This window comes from Saccostrea echinata, unplaced genomic scaffold, assembly GCF_033153115.1.
Source record: "Saccostrea echinata isolate AGI-Se365-2 ecotype Australia unplaced genomic scaffold, CSIRO_AGI_Sech_v1 ptg000029l, whole genome shotgun sequence".
NCBI lineage: Eukaryota > Metazoa > Mollusca > Bivalvia > Ostreida > Ostreidae > Saccostrea > Saccostrea echinata.
In genome coordinates, this window is record NW_026889778.1 from 37,462,325 (window position 1) to 37,481,505 (window position 19,181).

General features: G+C 33.2%; 1 protein-coding gene across 1 annotated transcript; it reads right to left on the reverse strand.

Moving 5' to 3' along the window:
• Positions 1-10,588: 10,588 nt before the first annotated feature.
• LOC133195271 (putative nuclease HARBI1) lies at positions 10,589-11,299 on the reverse strand. Its single transcript, XM_061331125.1, has one exon. The coding sequence runs from the start codon at positions 11,297-11,299 to the stop codon at positions 10,589-10,591; it is 711 nt and encodes a 236-aa protein (XP_061187109.1).
• Positions 11,300-19,181: the final 7,882 nt, after the last annotated feature.

Here is a 19,181-nt window from a genome sequence, read left to right on the forward strand (position 1 = left end):
TGACTGATCATAGCCCTGCTGTTTCTAATTTTAAGCGATTTTTTCCTATTTATTCCCATGTAAACTTTGAATTCCATTGTGGTCAAACTTACCCCCCATCCCAATATCTTCAGCCCCCCCCCCCTTCCTATCAATGATTAAAGGAATTTGAAGAAAATGTCAGGAAAGTTTTGTTTTGAGTTTTATCTGCAGGCCCCGTATTTCTTGAGAATTTTTTTTATTAACTTAGTACACTATTTTTGTCTTTCTTGATTTTCTTTGAAAAATGTCATTACCCTTCACTAGATAAAACCTTTAATCCCCTTACAAATACTCTGTGCCAAGTTTGTTTGAAATCGGTCCAGTGGTTTTATACAAAGAATCAAAAATGTATACCATGTTAACAGAAAGACAGACAGACGGACGGATGACCGAAAATCTTAGATAAGTAAAGTGCTGAGAGTTGATTGTGAGCTTACTAACTTCTTCATTGCATTCCTAAAGGTAAAATTTACTCTCTCTGGATAATCTTTATGTTTCGGATAATTTATGTACATGAAGTAAAAATATGAATTTATCATAAGTTATCACATTTTTTTTTTGGCCAGGAGCTAGTTGGAGCATAAATTTTAGAGTTACTTTGAGGCCTGATCATATCACTTAATTTATGATGTGACATGTATGTTTACTTTTTCTATTTTCAGGGGGATAAACATTCAGCGTTTACGTATATATATATATATATATATATATAGAGAGAGAGAGAGAGAGAGAGAGAGAGAGAGAATAATGTTGGTTGTATATGTGTAATTTATTGTCAAACTCCTGAAGATTGAAAAAAATGAAGCCAGTAGAGTTCATTTCGGTGTTGTGATATATATATATATATATATATATATATATATATATATATATATATATATATATATATATATATATATATATATATATATATATATATATATTAACATAAATGCCACTCAGAAGAATTAAGAATTAAGGAAAAGATCAGAAAGTCAAGAAAATATGGGGAAAAAACGAGAAAACAAAAACAACTAGCATTAACCTAATCTTCTGAATAGCATACCTTTGAGTTGTAGCATAATAAATTTTAATTAACAGGTGCATTTATGAGAAATGTTTTAATTTGTTTATTTTTGTATTCCCGCTAATCAATTTGTCAATAAAATCTCTTATGAAAGAAGTTGTTTTTGCTGACTGATTTATGTGTTTCCACAATACCTGTTACATTGTATGCTCATAAATGTTGATAAATATATTTAATGTGCGTCCTTGATATTTGTATATTTCAGTTATCAATAATGAAAAAATGAGTTTGATGACGTATATGGTGTCCTTCCAGTGATTTTGAGACCTATATAACAAGAAAAGAAACACTCAAAGGAACTTGGGATATTCAAGCGTTGGGGTACATATTGATGGGGGTATCCGTCCGTACATCCTTTGGTATATGTTGATGGGGGTATCCGTCCGTACATCCCTTGGTATTTATTGATGTGGTGTCCGTCCGCAGGTCCTTTCATACGTCCATAACATTCGGGGGTAGCCATCCCTTACATGTATCTGCAACTCCTACTTTACCACTGAAAAATATTTAATAAAACTTTCACGGAATCGTTATACATAGTGCCAATGTGCACTTCCTTTTTTTCGTTAACGTTTCGACCGAACAGACACGGGGGTTGATCTAAAATTAATGTCACAACTGAATTAATTTTTCTAATAATCAAAAGTTATCAACAAAATTTTATATACATCAATCTATTTTGACTTTTGCCTTAAAATTTCATTCAGATACAAGAAATACTTTTGTAAAAATATTTATATAAACATAAGGTTAGGTTTCTTTTATCGCCGAACGTCAAGAATGTACCGACAGCTTTATGACGTTTCTTTTCGGCACTCATTTCAGTTAATCCATAAATCTATCAAATCTCTTCATATATGTTTTTTTTTTCATGTACACTCCCAACTTGTGCTGGATCGTCTAGTTTTAAGCTATTTCATCAAAGAATGTTTTAACTTTCCATATTGCATTTACATATTCATTTCGCTGAGCGTACATGTAGCTCTACTGTAGCGTCGGATTTAAGAGTCAAAGACGTGAAAGGCTCATTCTCCATGCACGTTCTTCTTCCTAGCAGCTGTTTATTTTTTTAACTTCTATCTACTTTGGTATTTTATGCAACTTTTGTATCTTTATAATGTAAAATGTTTCTCTAATAATAGTAAATGTTTCGGACGCCAAGTCTGGCATTAAGTCAGATTATCAAACTTTCAACATTTCAGCTGAGGAAGAAGAAAATATGTGGACGATCAGTCAACGTTTCACCTCATTTGCATGTACTATATCTGATCAATACATAGGTCTCACGGCGAGTGTGACCGCTTTTCTCCTCCTAGGCACCTGATCCCACCTCTGGTGTTTCCAGGTCCCGTCTTTTTGCTTTGTTCACGATTTTCGTTTTGTTTACTAGATTTATAAGATTGATCACTGTTCGTTATCTTCAAATTTTACATTACTCTTTTTGACCATACTTAAAATCTACGCAAAAAGAATGAATTTTGAAAAAAAGTTTGGGCAACGTTCAAATAATTTTAATTCTACAATTCAAAGTAAGACAATTTATAGCAAAATGACAGTAAAGATTATTGTAAAGAAGCATGTGAACCGTTTAGAAAGATTTGTGGAGGAACTGAAAATAAGTGCAGAAAAGTAATGTCATAGCGACATTTATATACTTTTTGTTATTCTTATGTAAAGGACTTATTATTCTTATTCTCAAATATAGAATTCCTCGTCGATATTTCTATTCGAAAAAATGCGTTTCCCATTCGATAATTTTTCATTTTTATTCGATCAATTGTTATTCCTATTGGAAGAAATATTATTCCTATTCCAAAATATATAATTCATTGGAAAACATGTGATTCCTATTTTATTTTGTCATTCCTATTCGATAATTTTGTCATTCTTATTCGATAATTATGTGATTTATATGCAATAAACTTGTTATTCCTATTCGAAAACATATCATTCCTATATTTAGAAACATACGATTCCTGTTCGATAATCTTGTTATTCTTATTCGATAATTTCTAATAGGAATTGCATGTTTTCGAATAAGAATAATATGTTTTTCAATAGGAATAACATGTTTAAATCATTTAATTATCGAATAAGAATAACGCAGGTAGGTTAAGGCTTCTCGTAAAATATCACAGTGCACTCTGTGCCTTCACATCTCTGAATTACTAAAATATGACGTCATAATGGAAAATGACGTCAAGTCACTACAAACTTGAGGTGTTATGACGGGGAGAGTGTCATGAACTTTACACTTTATTTCAAACTGCATGTAAAATGCTAGATAGCTATTGCAATATTCACGGGTCGTTAAATGTTTTTTAAGTCTTATATGTCCGAATATTTTAAAAATACACCGCTTACCTACCCTTGATTGAAATTCAGCATGTTCAAAATGCTTATGAAAAATATACTTTTGAAATATACTCTGTTTTATACCTGTGGTTCGAGGTAGAATTTATTTTGTGTGTATAAAAGAGTCTGGCGCAGGTGATTAATGAGGATTAATCTGAGAATTTTTGTGGAAATCTGTAAGAAGAGGTTGTTCTCTAACTGAATCTTGCTTGGGAAAAATGTGAGTTGGCTTTGTTTTAATACAGATTACGATATTGTGTGGAAAATACCCTCATATTTGGAGATAAGTTGAATTTCTCAGGAAATATTTTGTATCTTAGTAATACTATGACTTTTCCCAAGCACATTTCGGATATACAAGGATACGATGAGTTTATTTATATAACAAAATTTTAATGATTATTGTGTTAATCAGCTGCGCAAAAGCGATTTATATGAAACACTTCAAAAAATTATAAATGACCGTCACGTGATCAACAAAGTCATGTGATATCATAACAAATATGTTAATATATAGCCGAGGAAACTTTCTATATATATTGGAAGTACTTAAGTTCAATACTTATAAATTAAAACCAAAACCGACCTCGCAATGACATATAATGTTTTGAGCGCATTTAAAGCCTCGGGAAGCCTTAACATAGCTGCGAAAATTATCGAATAGAAATCACAAGTTTTCGAATAGGAATAACAACTTCTCGAATAGGAATGAGGAATTATTAAATAGAAATCATATTTTTTCGCATAAGAATAACAACTTATCGAATATGAATCACATTCACCGAATAGGAATGATATGTTTAAGAATAAGAACAATATTTTTTAATAGGAATGACAAAAAAGAATAATAATGAACGTTTTACACGCCATAGACGTTGGTAACATTCGTGCCTTGCGGTGCTAGACAAAACCTAACGTTGTGTTCATCTTAATATCCTAAAAAGTATTTTGTTTAACTGTATAAAACTTTAATACAAAAATCAAAATAGATAGGAGAATTAGTATGTGAAATTGTGTTGATTATATTCACATTTCATTATCAAAGATTTTTTAGCGGTTTTGAAATTGATAAATCAGCACTCGTATTTTGGGTTACCTATAGCAAATTCTAGACACTGCCATTCTTTCTCTAATATTTGGGGTACCCATCTCTTATTAGCAAATTCCTCCTATCTCGCCGAATAAAATTTAATGAGGGTTTCACATAACTATTTTACGTTCTGATCGGACAGATATTTGGTGTTCCCCATAGCAAATAAATTGACTTTGCCATTACACTTATATGGGAGTAGGGGTACAATTTGTGAGTGCAGCATTCACAGTACCTCTAGTTGTACCCACTCTCATTGAAAGTGGAGGATATCAATTTGGGTCTATCCGTCCGTCCGTCTGTCTGTCTGTGTCATTTTGTCTGTGTATAACACTTTCGTTTCTGGCCAATATCTTAAAAAGCCTTTTAGCTTTTGCAATTAAATTTTGCACCACAACTCCCCATGGCAATATAAAGACCCCTGTTTAGTTTGAGGTCAGATGGTCAAAGTTCAAGGTCAGAAATTCATATATTGCAAAATTGATTTCCAGACAATAACTTTAGTTTTCTTGGAGCTTTTTCAATAAAGTCGTATATAGCAACTCCTTGTGACTTACAGACGACCCTTATTTATGTCAAAAAGTCAAAGGTCAATGTCGAAAATTCAAGCGATTCAAATAATTGTTTTCATATTATAACTGTAGTGAGTCTTGACATTTCTTAATAATATTTTCTATTATAACTCCCAGTGAGGTAAAGAAGACCCCTTTTGAGTTTTATGTCACATGGCCAAGGTCAGTAAATCATTTATTGCATAAAATGAGGTGTGTTCAGCAGAGCGAGCGCTCGCGGGTACTGTCTCTCGCGAGAACAACCTGTCAACTGAACGGATGCGAGCGCTTTCTTGTAAACAATATACCGGAGAATGAATTGAAAACTTTAAACGCAGGAAAATTGAAACTGAAATGCTGACATATGCTGTAATATACGATGTCTTTTTTCGGAATGAGAGTACGTCAGAGGTTTTACATTTATGTTTATTGTTTACAGAGGGGAAGATGACAGTCCGACAGTCGAAATGGTGGTAACTGATTGCTTTTTTGACATGTAGATGTGGCACTTGTTAACACTTTTTTGTCTCTGATTATTGTTTATAAGTTCAAGGTTACAATTAAGTGTTTAAACTGTCATATCATGCTTTCGCCGGATTGTCTGCTTCTTTGCCGCCTGCTTTCCTCGAAAGTAAGTCTAGCTCAAGACTTGACAATCTTGCTTAGAGAACGGTTTTCACAATAATGGCTTCAAATAATTTACAGTTATATCTTTGTTCCATATGCAAGAATGTGTTTTTATCTCTCCATCACTTTAATGATCATTCGTGCCAAAAACAGACAGTTTCGCCAGTCCAACCAGAGCTACTGGGGAGGAGTAATGTTAGGGTTATTTCCAGGTATGTGCGACGGGAAAAAAACAGTTCTTTTGAACTGTTCAACAGTATTAGTCTTATAAACAAATGTCTGATGTCAGACAGGATGTCCCCTGCAAGTCCATGATCAAGATGTGAAACCACAGGCACTTGGTATATGGGGTACCCCCTACTTATTTTTACCACAAGGCCTCAGGATCATGGATGGTGTCAGTATGATGCCTTCTATCAATAAATTACACATTTTTGAGGCACGTGTATTGAATATTTTTCTGATGTGAAAGATTATGCCGTCTGACATGAAACATTTGTTTATAAGACTGATATACTTTGTGTAATATATTGTATCCGGTTCTTGGGTTTCCATATAAAAAAAGAACAAGATGGTTTCGGGTGTGGATCCAGTGTTTTATATATGAGTTTGGAACATTGTGATGATTAGGATCATGATTAGGATATTTAGGATCAACCCTACAATAATAACAACACATAAACACACATATACATACACAATACAAAGACAATACAAACAAATAAACGCATCTTTAACACAAAATTATTTCTAGGTCACCATGAAATATTTAAAATAATTAGGTCGCATATCACTCAGTTAATTAGCTCTTTGGACCATTATACAAGTCTTTTACTCTTAATTTATAGAAATATCCTATAAACAATATTTATATTAATCAGTCTGATATGTACACAATTCTGCCTTATATCAGAACAGTCCCATTATGGAACAAGGTGAATTCCCATTATTTAAACATCACCTCAGATATGAAAATGACCTATTTAACAATATGTAAAATTACAACAAATTCACAAATCCCTTATTTGGGACACATAAATAAAGAACTTAGCTATGCACACTAACTCGATTCCCGCCTACATTTTACACCCATTTCATTCAGTACAAATGGCAATTTGACCGTAAAATCTTTGTTGAATGAGAAGAACAGTTAAATGGTAATTGACTGATATTTTTAATGCCGGTGTTAAATAGTTAATTACCCCTTAATCCAGCTCTTAAAATAAGGGGGGTAGACGATATTTTCCATTGAAATCGGGCTTTAAAGCATCAACACATTTTAAAATATTCTTGGATATGAATAAATGTTCATTAAATCATTTCTTATGTTTTCCGCATATAAAATTAAACATATATCATTAATAAAATACAATGTTTTAGTTGTAAAACCCTTTGAAATTGGTGAAAAAATAAGCATTTTTGTAGTTTTTTGTCTCCCCTCCCCCCTGTGAAACACAAAAAGCTTTGGTATGAATTTGTGAAATGACAGTCCATATTACCTGTAAAAAGGAATTTTTGTTTCGCTGGGAGGAAAGATGTTTTAAAAATATTTTCCAGTTTCCGTTGATTTCTATAAATATTTTATCAATTTACATATATATACATACATGTATCTTTCAAACACTCACACTTTATTTAGCAAGTTTAGATTAAAATGAATTATTTAGATTTCTCATTCATAAGGAAATTATTTAGGTGCTTATTTAATAGTTTAATTATTTATTGAATTTACTTTCAGGAATAAGGGTAGTTTCCAACTCAATGAAATATGTATAAGCTTCACACCCTTCAAAACCAGTTCTCCAAGTAATAAAGAAATCATGAATCTAATTCCCGCCAATTCCAGCTAAAACCATTCAACAACACTGACCAATAGAAATCAATGTTACAATCAATGATGGAATAACCCATCTCCTACAATTAATTAAAATAGATATCCTAAAAATAAAAAGTACAACTACCACATAATCCTTGTTGGTTTAAGTATACTTAGTCTAGCTCTTAGTAATAGTCACTTAAATCTCTTGTTACTTGTAGTGAAACTGAAGGAACAGAGGGTAAGAGAAAGTTATTTTTTTTATATATTTGCCTGCATTTTATAAGCTATGTATGAATATTGCAATGTTTATTAGAATACTATAAGTGCTATTCTGGTTTATTTATTCACATATTTTTTTTAATTTATTTTCTCTAGTTGAACAGAGTCCTGATCAGGAGGAAATTAATAACACCACAACAGGTTTTATAAAATTAATATTTGGCAAATTATGATATAAAAATTTTGGATAAAAAATGGAGAACAGGACAAGGGCAATCTCCCACTGACTCTGGGACAGTATTAAAAAGAAATAGAAAAATATTGTCTCCATATTCTTTATATATGGTCAAAATACTTGAAAATTAGATATTTTTCTAAGTAAAAATATTAAAATGTGTAATGATCATAAATAAAAAAAAAAAGCAAAGTAAATTTCATGCAACTAAAAATAAAATATCAAGAATAATAAGGCAATAAGATGTTTTACTTGAATTATTTGGGGAATTCTAGTTTGATGTTTGGAATTAGTAGGACAGATCCAGAATTTGAAGGGGGGGGGGTGATAAGGCAGGGACCTAGACCCTCTGAATTCTAGGGATTTAGTAGGGCATGCAGAAATAGTTTTCTAAGTACATGTAGATATTTTTACTATTTTTTGTCTTCATTAGAATTAATAAAATTATGAATATATTTTAAGGTTTGTGAAAACAGAGCCTCGGAAATAACGCCCCCAAGCTTGCAAGAATATATATAGAAATAAGTCTTTTATTACTACCGCTTTATCTAATAATTTATTTCTTTTTAAAGAGATAAAACCACAAATGAATGAATGTGACAAATCTATTGGGGATGCATGGTAGGAATGCCCCTCTTAAATCTCTACCACTGGGGATTGATACAATAAGCAAAAATTTGGAAAACTAATTTAAGATATTTAACATACTTATTCCATGTGACCAGTTTGAAAAAATTATAAAGTTAACCCTTTTTCAGTGGCACAACCATCAGAAGGATATGAGAAACAAGAAGGTTATTTACTTTGTTTTCTCTTATTATTTGTGTGCATGCTTTACATGTATTTTCAGTTTTGGTCTTATTTGAGTTGGAGCAATTCAATTTTTTTTATAGCAGAATTAAAGTGAAATTGAATAAATTAAATTAAACTTTATTGCTATAAGATGCTTTCTTATATAAGAACCATTTTCTGGTAAATGTTTATTTATTTATTATTTTTTTGTTTTGTTTTGTTTTTTGTAGGGCATTCTGGTTAGCCTTGTCTGTAATCCTTGTCCACCCTTATGTTATTTCAATACCCTTTCCTATATACCCTTATGTGTTGCTAATTGTCATCAATGTAGATCTGTGGGTTCGAATCCCACCACTGCTTAGTTTTAAAGTCAGAAGTAGTGTGTATTTTGGAATATCTCAAGTATTTTGCTAACCACTGAACACTTCCATGTCTTGTCCTTTTAAATTGGCTCTTTTTCATCAAATGTCGTGATTTTGTTTTACCTTTCTTTAACCAGTTATGTTTAAGTAAAAAGATTTTAGTATGATGGTTTATTTTAACAAAGTTTGAATCGAAATATAATTATATATATATATATATATATATATATATATATATATATATATATATATATATATATATATATATATATATATATATATATATATATATATATATATATAATCAAGGAGAGAAATAATAAAACTGGGGACAGTCAACAATCCTGGAAATACTTTGATGCTATGGACAAGGTTTTACATGGGGACCTGCTGTTCAGCCAGTGGCTGCCGCATCTAGTTTAAGTGTATTAGGAACGCAAAAGTCTGTACCCCTGAAACCAACTCCATCCTCTCCTAAAAAAAGAAAATCTGAAAAAGAACCAGGCTGGGTGACAGATTACAGAATGGAATTAAAGAAAATGCACCAGGAGAGGATGGAGTTGGACAGGCAGAGATTAAACCTTGAGGAAAGAAGGGTGCAGGCTTTAGAACATCTAGCTGAAGCATTGAATAAATAGGTAAAACATATGTAATCAGTTGTACCCTAACAAAACAGATAAATATTTAAATAAATATTTAACAGCTACAACAATGTCCTTTCAAATGGATAAAATGATTGAAAGATATTGATAAAGATACCACAATCTGTTTGAAGTTAGTATTTTATTGATCCATTAATAGTTAAGTTATTATTTATATCAGTTAACAAGATAAAATAACAGTAGCTACCAATGAACCAAGGAAATTGATTATTTTATTGTCATATCTATTTTTTTCAGAATACAGCTTAAAACTATTATAAAGACAAAACTATACACAGTACTACCATGATGGACCTCTTTAGGAACTAAATAATGCAATTTTACCAAAGTCTACTTTGAATTTCAAATCTTTAAAAAGATTCAAATGTACTTTGATTTAAATTTTTGGAAAAATGATTAATGTTATACAGCATTTCTGAGTTCTAGTAAAATAAAATGCAAGTGAAAAAGTATACTATATTTCCTATTTTTAGCCAAGGTTAAAGTTTGGTAAAATTCTGCAAAACTGCCAGGGTCAAACTCCAAGATCAAGGTTAAAAGTTAAAAGGTCAAATATGATGGTACTCAAAGAAAGGTCTTGCCACAAGGAATACACATGTGAAATATTAAAGCCATAGCTCCAACCAATCAAAAGTTATGGGCAATGATAAAGTTTTTGCAGACAGACAGAAGGACAGACAGGGCAAAACTATATATCCCCGAATCTTTGATACGGAGGAATAGAAATACGCCATATATGACTTTAACAGATTTCCACAGTAGCATTAATAGGTACGACAAACTAGTCTTTCATGCTAGCAAGTGCATGATCTCTTGTCTTTTGCACTGTCCAGAGACACTTTCTCCTTCATCATTATCAAAATCATGTAACAAATTCTCACCTCTCTGCTCAATTTCAACTTCAGTATCGGGCTCATAATCCTTTTCATGCATAATGATGAAATTATGCAGTGCACAACATACAATAATCATGCTTGGAATTTCTTCAACTTTATGCATGTCTAAAAATTTCAGTTTTCGAAATTTACCTTTAAGTAACCCAAAACATCTTTCAATGTCTACACGTGTTGAGCTATGGGCACTGTTATAGCATTTTTGCTCAGTAGACAGATGATCATTGTCACGAAATGGTGTCAAGAGAAAAGTTGTTAAAGGGTAGGCGGAGTCTCCAAGTAGATGGAACTTTGGAGGGAGCTCCTGAAGTGCTTGGTAAAGAGGGCTATTTTTGAATACTCGTGCATCGTGCACAGAACCAGGGTAGGCAGAGAATACATCCAAGAACTTCAGATCACTGTCGCAGACTGCTTGTAAGTGCATGGCTGGATAACCTTTCCTGCAAATGTAGGAGTCTCTATAATTTGACGGCCCACTAATTGGAATATAAGTCCCATCTAGAGCTCCCACAACGCTCGGAAAACCTGCTCTACGTGAAAAATCCTCTGCTACATTTCTTGGCTTAGAAATGAGTTGCTGGAGGATATCGTGGTCTGAACACGGCATTGAATTTTGCAATATAATAGTGGAGATTCCCTTTACTAATACCAAATCTGTCAGCAACACTTCTGAAGGTTTCAGTATTTCCAACATACCAATGCAAGCCAAAGTACGCCTTTCTAAGGAAATGTTCCTGATGTTATGTATGTGGGGTCCTATGAGTACTAAAAGTTCCTGTAAATATAAAAATATATGTATAGGTATGTATGAACAGAACCATTTTACATGAGATCTTAAAATAAAATATAGGCATGTTTGTAAGTAAATCAAATGTTATATAATTACATAAACTTTCAGTTTAAAATTTAAATCTTATTTAGACACTGGACATAATAAGTTTTATCAATTAATGATAAGATTTTAAATCATATTACATTTTGGAAATCAAACAAAATATATGACAGGATAGACACAAAAACAAGACTTGAAGGGTAATGGTTAGCAGGGCAATGGAGACCTCCCATATGAAATACACTTCTGTCGACCAAGTATGCAGTGGTGGGATTTGAACCCACAGGTCCCCATATCAGACTGTTAGCAACACATATAGGTTTCTATGAAAAGATAGAAGCTATTACATAGTTAACAAGTTGTGTTTGTGAAACACTGATGTCCCTGTATGGCAGCTGATGGCGAAGGTTAAAGTTTCTCAAATGCAAGTCAAAATCCAGGCCAAAGATAAAAAATGTTGGTACCCAAAGAAAGGTCTTGTCTCGAGGAATATACCTGTGAAATTTGAAAGCCTTAGCCACAACTGTTCAAAAGTTAGGCGAAGGTTAAAGTATTTTAAAAGTAAGTAAAACGTCAAGGTCAAAGTTGTTGGTACCCAAACGAAGGTCTTATCTGAAGGATTACATATGTGAAGTATGAAAGCCCTAGCACCAACCATTCAAAAGTTATGACCAAGATTAAAGTTTTTCAAAAGTAGGTCAAACTCCTATGTCAAGGTCAAGGGTCAAAGTGGTTGGTATCTAAAGAAAGGTGATGTCATAAGAATCAAATATATGAAGTATGAGAGCCCTAACATCAACCATTCAAAAGTTATGACCAAGGTTAAAGTTTTTCAAAAGTAGGTCAAGGTCAAAAGGTCAAAGTGGTTGGTATCCTAAAAAAGGTCTTGTCACAAGGATTACATATGTGAAGTATGAAAGACCTAGCTCCAATCATTCAAAAGTTAAAGCCAAGGTTAAAAGTTTTCAAAAGTAGGTCAAACTCCTAGGTCAAGGTCAAAGGGTCAAAGAGCAGGGTTCTCCATGGGCCGTTTAACGTGGCGGCCCCGCCACAGTTAAACGCAGTACAGTTAAGGTGCCAAAAGGAAAAATCGGCGAGTTTTTTAGACAGAAAATACATTCTTTAGAAGGATGGGCGATTCTTTTTAGACCTTCACTATTATCGGACAAATGTAATGTGGCTGAAAACTACATGTTGAGGACGTTTATATTTCTTATTTAGATTTGTCACGTAATGTGGCAGTCACGTGATTTTAGCAAGTATACCTGCAGTATTGAGGTCATCTATAAATTCTAATATTGCAAGGGCATAACCAAGTTAAAAATCTAGGTTTAATTTATAATTATTTTCAACACTCTTTGTAGTTTGTGAAAAGTGCTGCGAACCTATATAAATTCTACTATATAATTGCTAAAACTACATTTTTTAGACCGTATGTTGAAAATTTTGCTGGTCAAGTACATTAAATGTAGATATAATTAATTCATTTGGAAGATTTCATCAGGTTCGCAGCACTTTTCAAATATCTTCATACCTCTTGAGTTTATGTGTAAAAGCTTGTCGTAATTCATTGAGGGTATGCCCTTGCAATAAATCGATTTATTACGACCCTTCTATTACCCTTCAATGAATCTGCATACAAATGTACGGCAGTTTCACTTGTCTAGGGAATGTTCGGGAAGTACATGAATAAAATCATAAAATAGACATCGCATCCAAGATAATGGCCTCGTATATATCTGCAAATAATATTTTATTTAACTACAAAACACATTTTTCATTGTATAAAATATAACTTGATCCGCCTCTCACTGCATACAAACTGCGTCAAATTTTACGATATGACGTCACATCGACAAGTGCATTGCGATCAGTGAATTGTTTATATATTGCTGTGTGGGATTTCACCAACGACAAAAATACATGCAATAGTAAGTATTGATGTAGTTTAAAGTTATCCAAGTTATGTATTTTTGTGTGATGTCATAGTAAGCATTTCCCGTAAAAATTAGGCCCCGCCTCCTTATTGCAGCCTTAACTGTGCTGCGAATGCCTTAGCGCCACAGTTAAAAAATCAGCGCCATTGTTCCGCCACAGTTAAAATATTAGCGCCACAGTAAGATTGTCGTCGTCAGTAAGATAAATATATAAATTTAAAAACCAAATGAACTTCCAAATTATGTACCGTTTTTTAGTTTCTAATGCTAAACCGTTAATTTACTCTAATTAGCCCATTGTTTGGCTTGCACAAGCAATTATCTTCTAGTCCTCGCTAGACACTTGAATGAAAAGAGACAAGCCATATTTTCCACACCTCACGATAATTGCAAATGAAATTTTTAATATTAATTAATTCATGCTTTAATAGTTCTACAGATAACCACGTCTCTAAAATTGCACATTGACACTGCGAGTCAAAAACACCGTACGTGTATCGTAATCATGTGTTTTTGTACTCTTGAAAAATTAACGATAGATCCACCAAAATATTATTTTAAAACTAAACTACTTAAGTATTTTTTAATTCACAAGTTTTAAGATATTTCAGTCTTCAGACCGATAATTGCAAATATATATAGATGTTAGCGTAATGTGTGATTTACCAGAATTTCCTCTGTCCTTTAATGAACATTCTATAATTTACCTTTTGTAAACAATTTTTTTAAAGAGGGTTTTATGTCAGAGTATGCATATATTTTGTTTTACACCATGTTTAATCGATATCGACTAATTGCTTTTATTAATAAATCAATTTGCCAAATTATGAAATAATAAATGTCATTTATGTATTAAATTATTGATTCATTGGGGTTGTGTGTTTTTCAATTTATTTCGGTCGCGAAATGACCGCGAATATTAGCACTTCACGTAAGTCTTCCGCCACAGTTAAATTTGAAATGAGGGAGAACCCTGAAGAGGTTGATATCCAGAGGAAGGTCTTGTCACAAGGAATACACATGTGAAGTTTGAAACCCAAAGCACCAACTGTTTAGAAGTTATGGCCAAGGTTAAAGTCTCATAAAAGTTTGCAAAAGTGGGTCAAACTCCAAGGTCAAGGTCAAAAGGTCAAATATGATGGTACCCAAAGAAAGGTCTTGTCACAAGGAATACACGTGTGAAATATGAAAGTCATAGCTCCAACCAATCAAAAGTTATGGGCAAGGTTAAAGTTGACAACAGCCAAACGGACAAACAGACAGACAGGACAAAAACAATATACCCCCGGGATCTTTCGATCCAGGGGCATAAAAAGCATGTTCTCATAAATAAACATGGTAAATTCAGAAAGTAAACAACTCCACCAAATCTGAACAATTAAATAACTATAATCATGAAAGGCTTTCACTTTTTTCTCTTTATGATGGAACCGTTCACGGTAGCTCAGTCGGTAGAGCGCTCGCTCCGTGATGGGGAGGTCGTGAGTTAGAATCTCGACCGCAACAGACCTAAGTCGATAAAATGGGTAGCAACTGTTCCTTCGCCATGCGCTCGGCACTTTGAAGTGAACGCAGGTAGGTTAAGGCTTCCCGAAGAATATCACATTGCACTCTGTGCCTTCACATCTCTGAACTACCAAAATATGACGTCATAATGGAAAATGACGTCAAGTCACTACAAACTTGAGATGTTATGCAGGGAGAGTGTCATGAATTTTACACTTTATTTCAAACTGCATCTAAAATACTAGATAGCTATTGCAAAACTCACGGGTCGTTAAAGGTTTTTTAAGTCCTTTATGTCCGAATATTTTAAAAATACACCGCTTACCTACCCTTGATTGAAATTCAGCATGTTCAAAATGCTTATGAAAAATATACTTTTGAAATGTACTCTGTTTTATACCCGTGGTTGAAGGTAGAATTTATTTTGTGTATATAAAAGAGTCTGGCGCAGGTGATTAATGAGGATTAATCTGAGAATTTTTGTGGAAATCTGTAAGAAGAGGTTGTTCTCTAACTGAATCTTGCTTGGGAAAAATGTGTGTTGGCTTTATTTTAATACAGATTACGATATTGTGTGGAAAATACCCTCAAATTTGTAGGTAAGTTGAATTTCTCAGTGAATATTTTGTATCTAAGTAATACTGTGACTTTTCCCAAGCAAATTTCGGATACACAAGGATACGTTGAGTTTATTTATATTACAAAATGTTAATAATTATTATGTTAATCAGCTGTGCCGAAGAGATTTATATGAAACACTTCAAAAAAATCATAAATGACCGTCATGTGATTAACAAAGTCATGTGATATCATAACAAATATGTTAATATATAGCCGAGGAAACCCTCTATATACATTGGAAGTACTAAAGTTCAGTACTTATAAATTAAAACCAAAACCGACCTCGCAATGACATATTATGTTTTTAGCGCATTTTAAAGCTTCGGGAAGCCTTAACATAGCTGCGAAAGTTGCGGGTCCTTCGGATGAGACCTTAAAAACCGAGGCCCCGTGTCACGGCAGGCGTTGGCACGTTAAAGATCCCTCACTGCTCAATGGCCCTGAGTGCCGAGTAAAGGTCAAAATTTGAAGCCCTTCACCGGTATATGGTGACGTCTCTATATGAGTGAAAAATTCTCGAATGGGACGTTAAACAACATGTTAAACAACATACAATCAATCAATCTTTATGATGGCTTTTTAGGAGTTATTTGAGCACTCCACTTCAACCCTCTAAAAACCAGTACATCTTTTTTTTTCGTATGCTCTCTCTCTCCCTCTTATAAAAATAATTTTTTGTAGATTAAATTTGGGTTAAAATCATGATATGATTAAGTCCATGCTTTACCCCATAGTCCGGGAGTTATTCTGCCAATATACTGAAAAAATAAAAATAACCTCTCTAAGGAGGGAAGGCAGTAAGTGTTCTGTCAATATTAATAACTTACTTATAAAATAATGGAATTAAAGTATTGCAATGCACATGTAGTTGCATCAATACATTTATTTGTATCATGAAAAATTAATCTATGTAAATACATGTAAGCACCCATCAAGAAATGCACAATACAGACTTAAAAGTCAATGCAAACAAATTGATCACTTCAATTCAAGATTCCACATGACTGCTTCCATGTTTAGTTTCTTTTTTCTTTATTTCACAGAGGCCCCTGGATCATCGGTTGCAATTATTGCAGAAAAAATTACATTTTCAATGTAAATGACTTGTATATTTCTTCTGCAATGTCCCAACTATTAATATCAGTATAAACAAATAAAGTTAGCATTAAGTCCTGTACACATAAATGCAAGTATTTTGTGATTTATACATGTATTTGGAAGCATGAATTATCAAACAAGAAGTCTGTGAGCCAGTGCACAATAATAATACCCCCGCTCTGATGTGAATGAAGAAGTTCAGTTATGGACAGACACAGTGATAATCAGGAAGTTGACATCAGATTCGTACAAAAATGAATCCTAAGATATGGCATGCTTAAACAAAGAGTGTGCTAAAATTTCAAGCATCTGTGATGAGTAGTTGCTAAGAAAACTGCGACCAAAATTTGTTATGTATGGTACAGACAGATGCACGGATAAACAGGAAGTTGACATCGGATTCATACAGAAATGAATCCCACCATATGTCATGCCTAAACAAAGACTGTGCTAAAATTTCAAGCATCTGCGATGAGTAGTTGCTGAGAAAACTGCGACCGATTTTGTTACGGACAGACACACACAGACAGCTAGACGGAAGGACAGACAGACACAAAAGGGTAAAACAGTATACCCCCCTCTCCTTCGGAGCGGGGGTATAATAAAAGAATTGGATTTACGTATGCCCATCACTACTAAATGTCACATATTTATATCATTATTAAATTTTCATCAGTGATGAAATGTAATTTATCCATTGACAAAAATTTGGGGTTTTTTAAAGTTATTACACCTGTAGGTATTATATTTTCAGACAGTCCAACTTATGTATTAAATTCCATTTCTTTTTCTACAAAGCAATGACTTTTGGGTATCATTAATTGTTTTGACAATGCCTAAAGACACAATTTACCTCAAAAGATGTACGGCTCATTCTAAAATGAGCCTTAAACATAGGATCACTGTAGGTAGGAACAATAGTACATGTATGTTAGTGTAAATTCATTCAGAAACTTGTCTTCATTCATTCTTTTAAAGGATATTTTGTTAACAGTACTATTTGACTGGTAAAGGTGTGTGTATAATCAGAGTTGTCCCGAACAATTGAAAAAGAAGGGGACATTTAAAAAGTAGAGGGAAAACTGGGGTTCCTCCCATACTGGGGAGTTTAGGAGGAATACCGAAATAACCGGAGGGATTACATCATTATAGGTGGGTAAATTCCCCGGCCCCCGGGTCTTAGAGACAACCCTGAGTATAACACTTGGTCATCAACTTGGAAGGTTTCCATCCTGCTTAGATTCTGAACAAGCATTACTCATACACACAATTAAATAGTTGTCAGAAGTAAAAGTTTGGATGAAGCTGTAATATAATCATTGCAACAGAATGAGAGAAAAAGAAAAATATAAAAGGAAAAACAACTTCTCTATATGTACATGATGTAGTTAACTGACTATAATCTGATAATAGTATGTTGAGTCTTTGTGTACTGTACAGCTGTGGTGCAGGTCTGACACAATCTCTTGATTTAGGTATTAAGCTTGATTAAGCTATTCAGAATAGCTTGATTTAGCTATTTTATCACACTTTTTTCTTAAATGTATTATTTTTTCAGCATGTACAAAAAGCTGCACCTTGGTGCGGTGATAATGTTCAACCTTGAATTCTGATGAAAATAATGCATGTAAAAATCACTCATCAAATTGCGTCTCCCTCAGAGACTTTGTACTCAAAGTTTTAAAAGTTTTGAGGCTATATAAAGCAATTGATACAGTTACTTCTTCAATGAAATTATAAAGGAGGTCAGTTATGCTCAATAAGATAATTGATTGGTAATAATTCAACACAATGAGAAGCAATCATACTTATCCATGCCACAATGCACACAAGGTAGTTTACAGTTACTCAAACAATGGAAATTCATCTTTTGCTTAAGGATACACCAAAGGCTTTTTTCAAGATTTTCAACAATTTTGAGATTTTTGGCCAAGAAAAAGAAGTTAATCACTGCTTTATAATGCATGTAAAATTCTTGGTAATTATGAAATGGTTTTCTAATTATTGAACAATATTGAAACATAAACACTACCACATGTGAATGTTCCGTTATTGAAGCTTCTGATTTGATCTGTGACTGCCTGCTCATGAAAGACGCAATAAATCACTGTGACCACTTGGGGAATTCTTCACTAGCCACACAGAGGTTATCAGTAATTAAACTACAGGGACTCTAGATTTAGAGAAAGAGATCTAACAGATCACTGATGACCATAAAATAGGAGGTGGAGCTTAGCTCTTGCCATTTTGCCGGGAAATCTTTCTGATTCAGAATTGAACCTATTTTACTTAATTAAAAGCATCTAAATACAGAAAAGAACCTCCCATTCTTGTGAATATGCATAGGAAATATGGCTAAGTGGCAGGTATCCAAAGCTGAATCTCCAAGGTGTCATATATTCCTAGCTTTGGCAGATTTTGTTGTGTAATGGGTTTTTGCCCTCTACTGTAAAGTAAGATCAGACAGTTTGTGGTATTATTTCAAAGGATTCAGC

Excerpts from the sequence above, each read along its gene's own strand:
- LOC133195271 (XM_061331125.1), bottom strand. The coding sequence starts at position 11,299 with ATGCCGTGTTCAGACCACGATATCCTCCAGCAACTCATTTCTAAGCCA.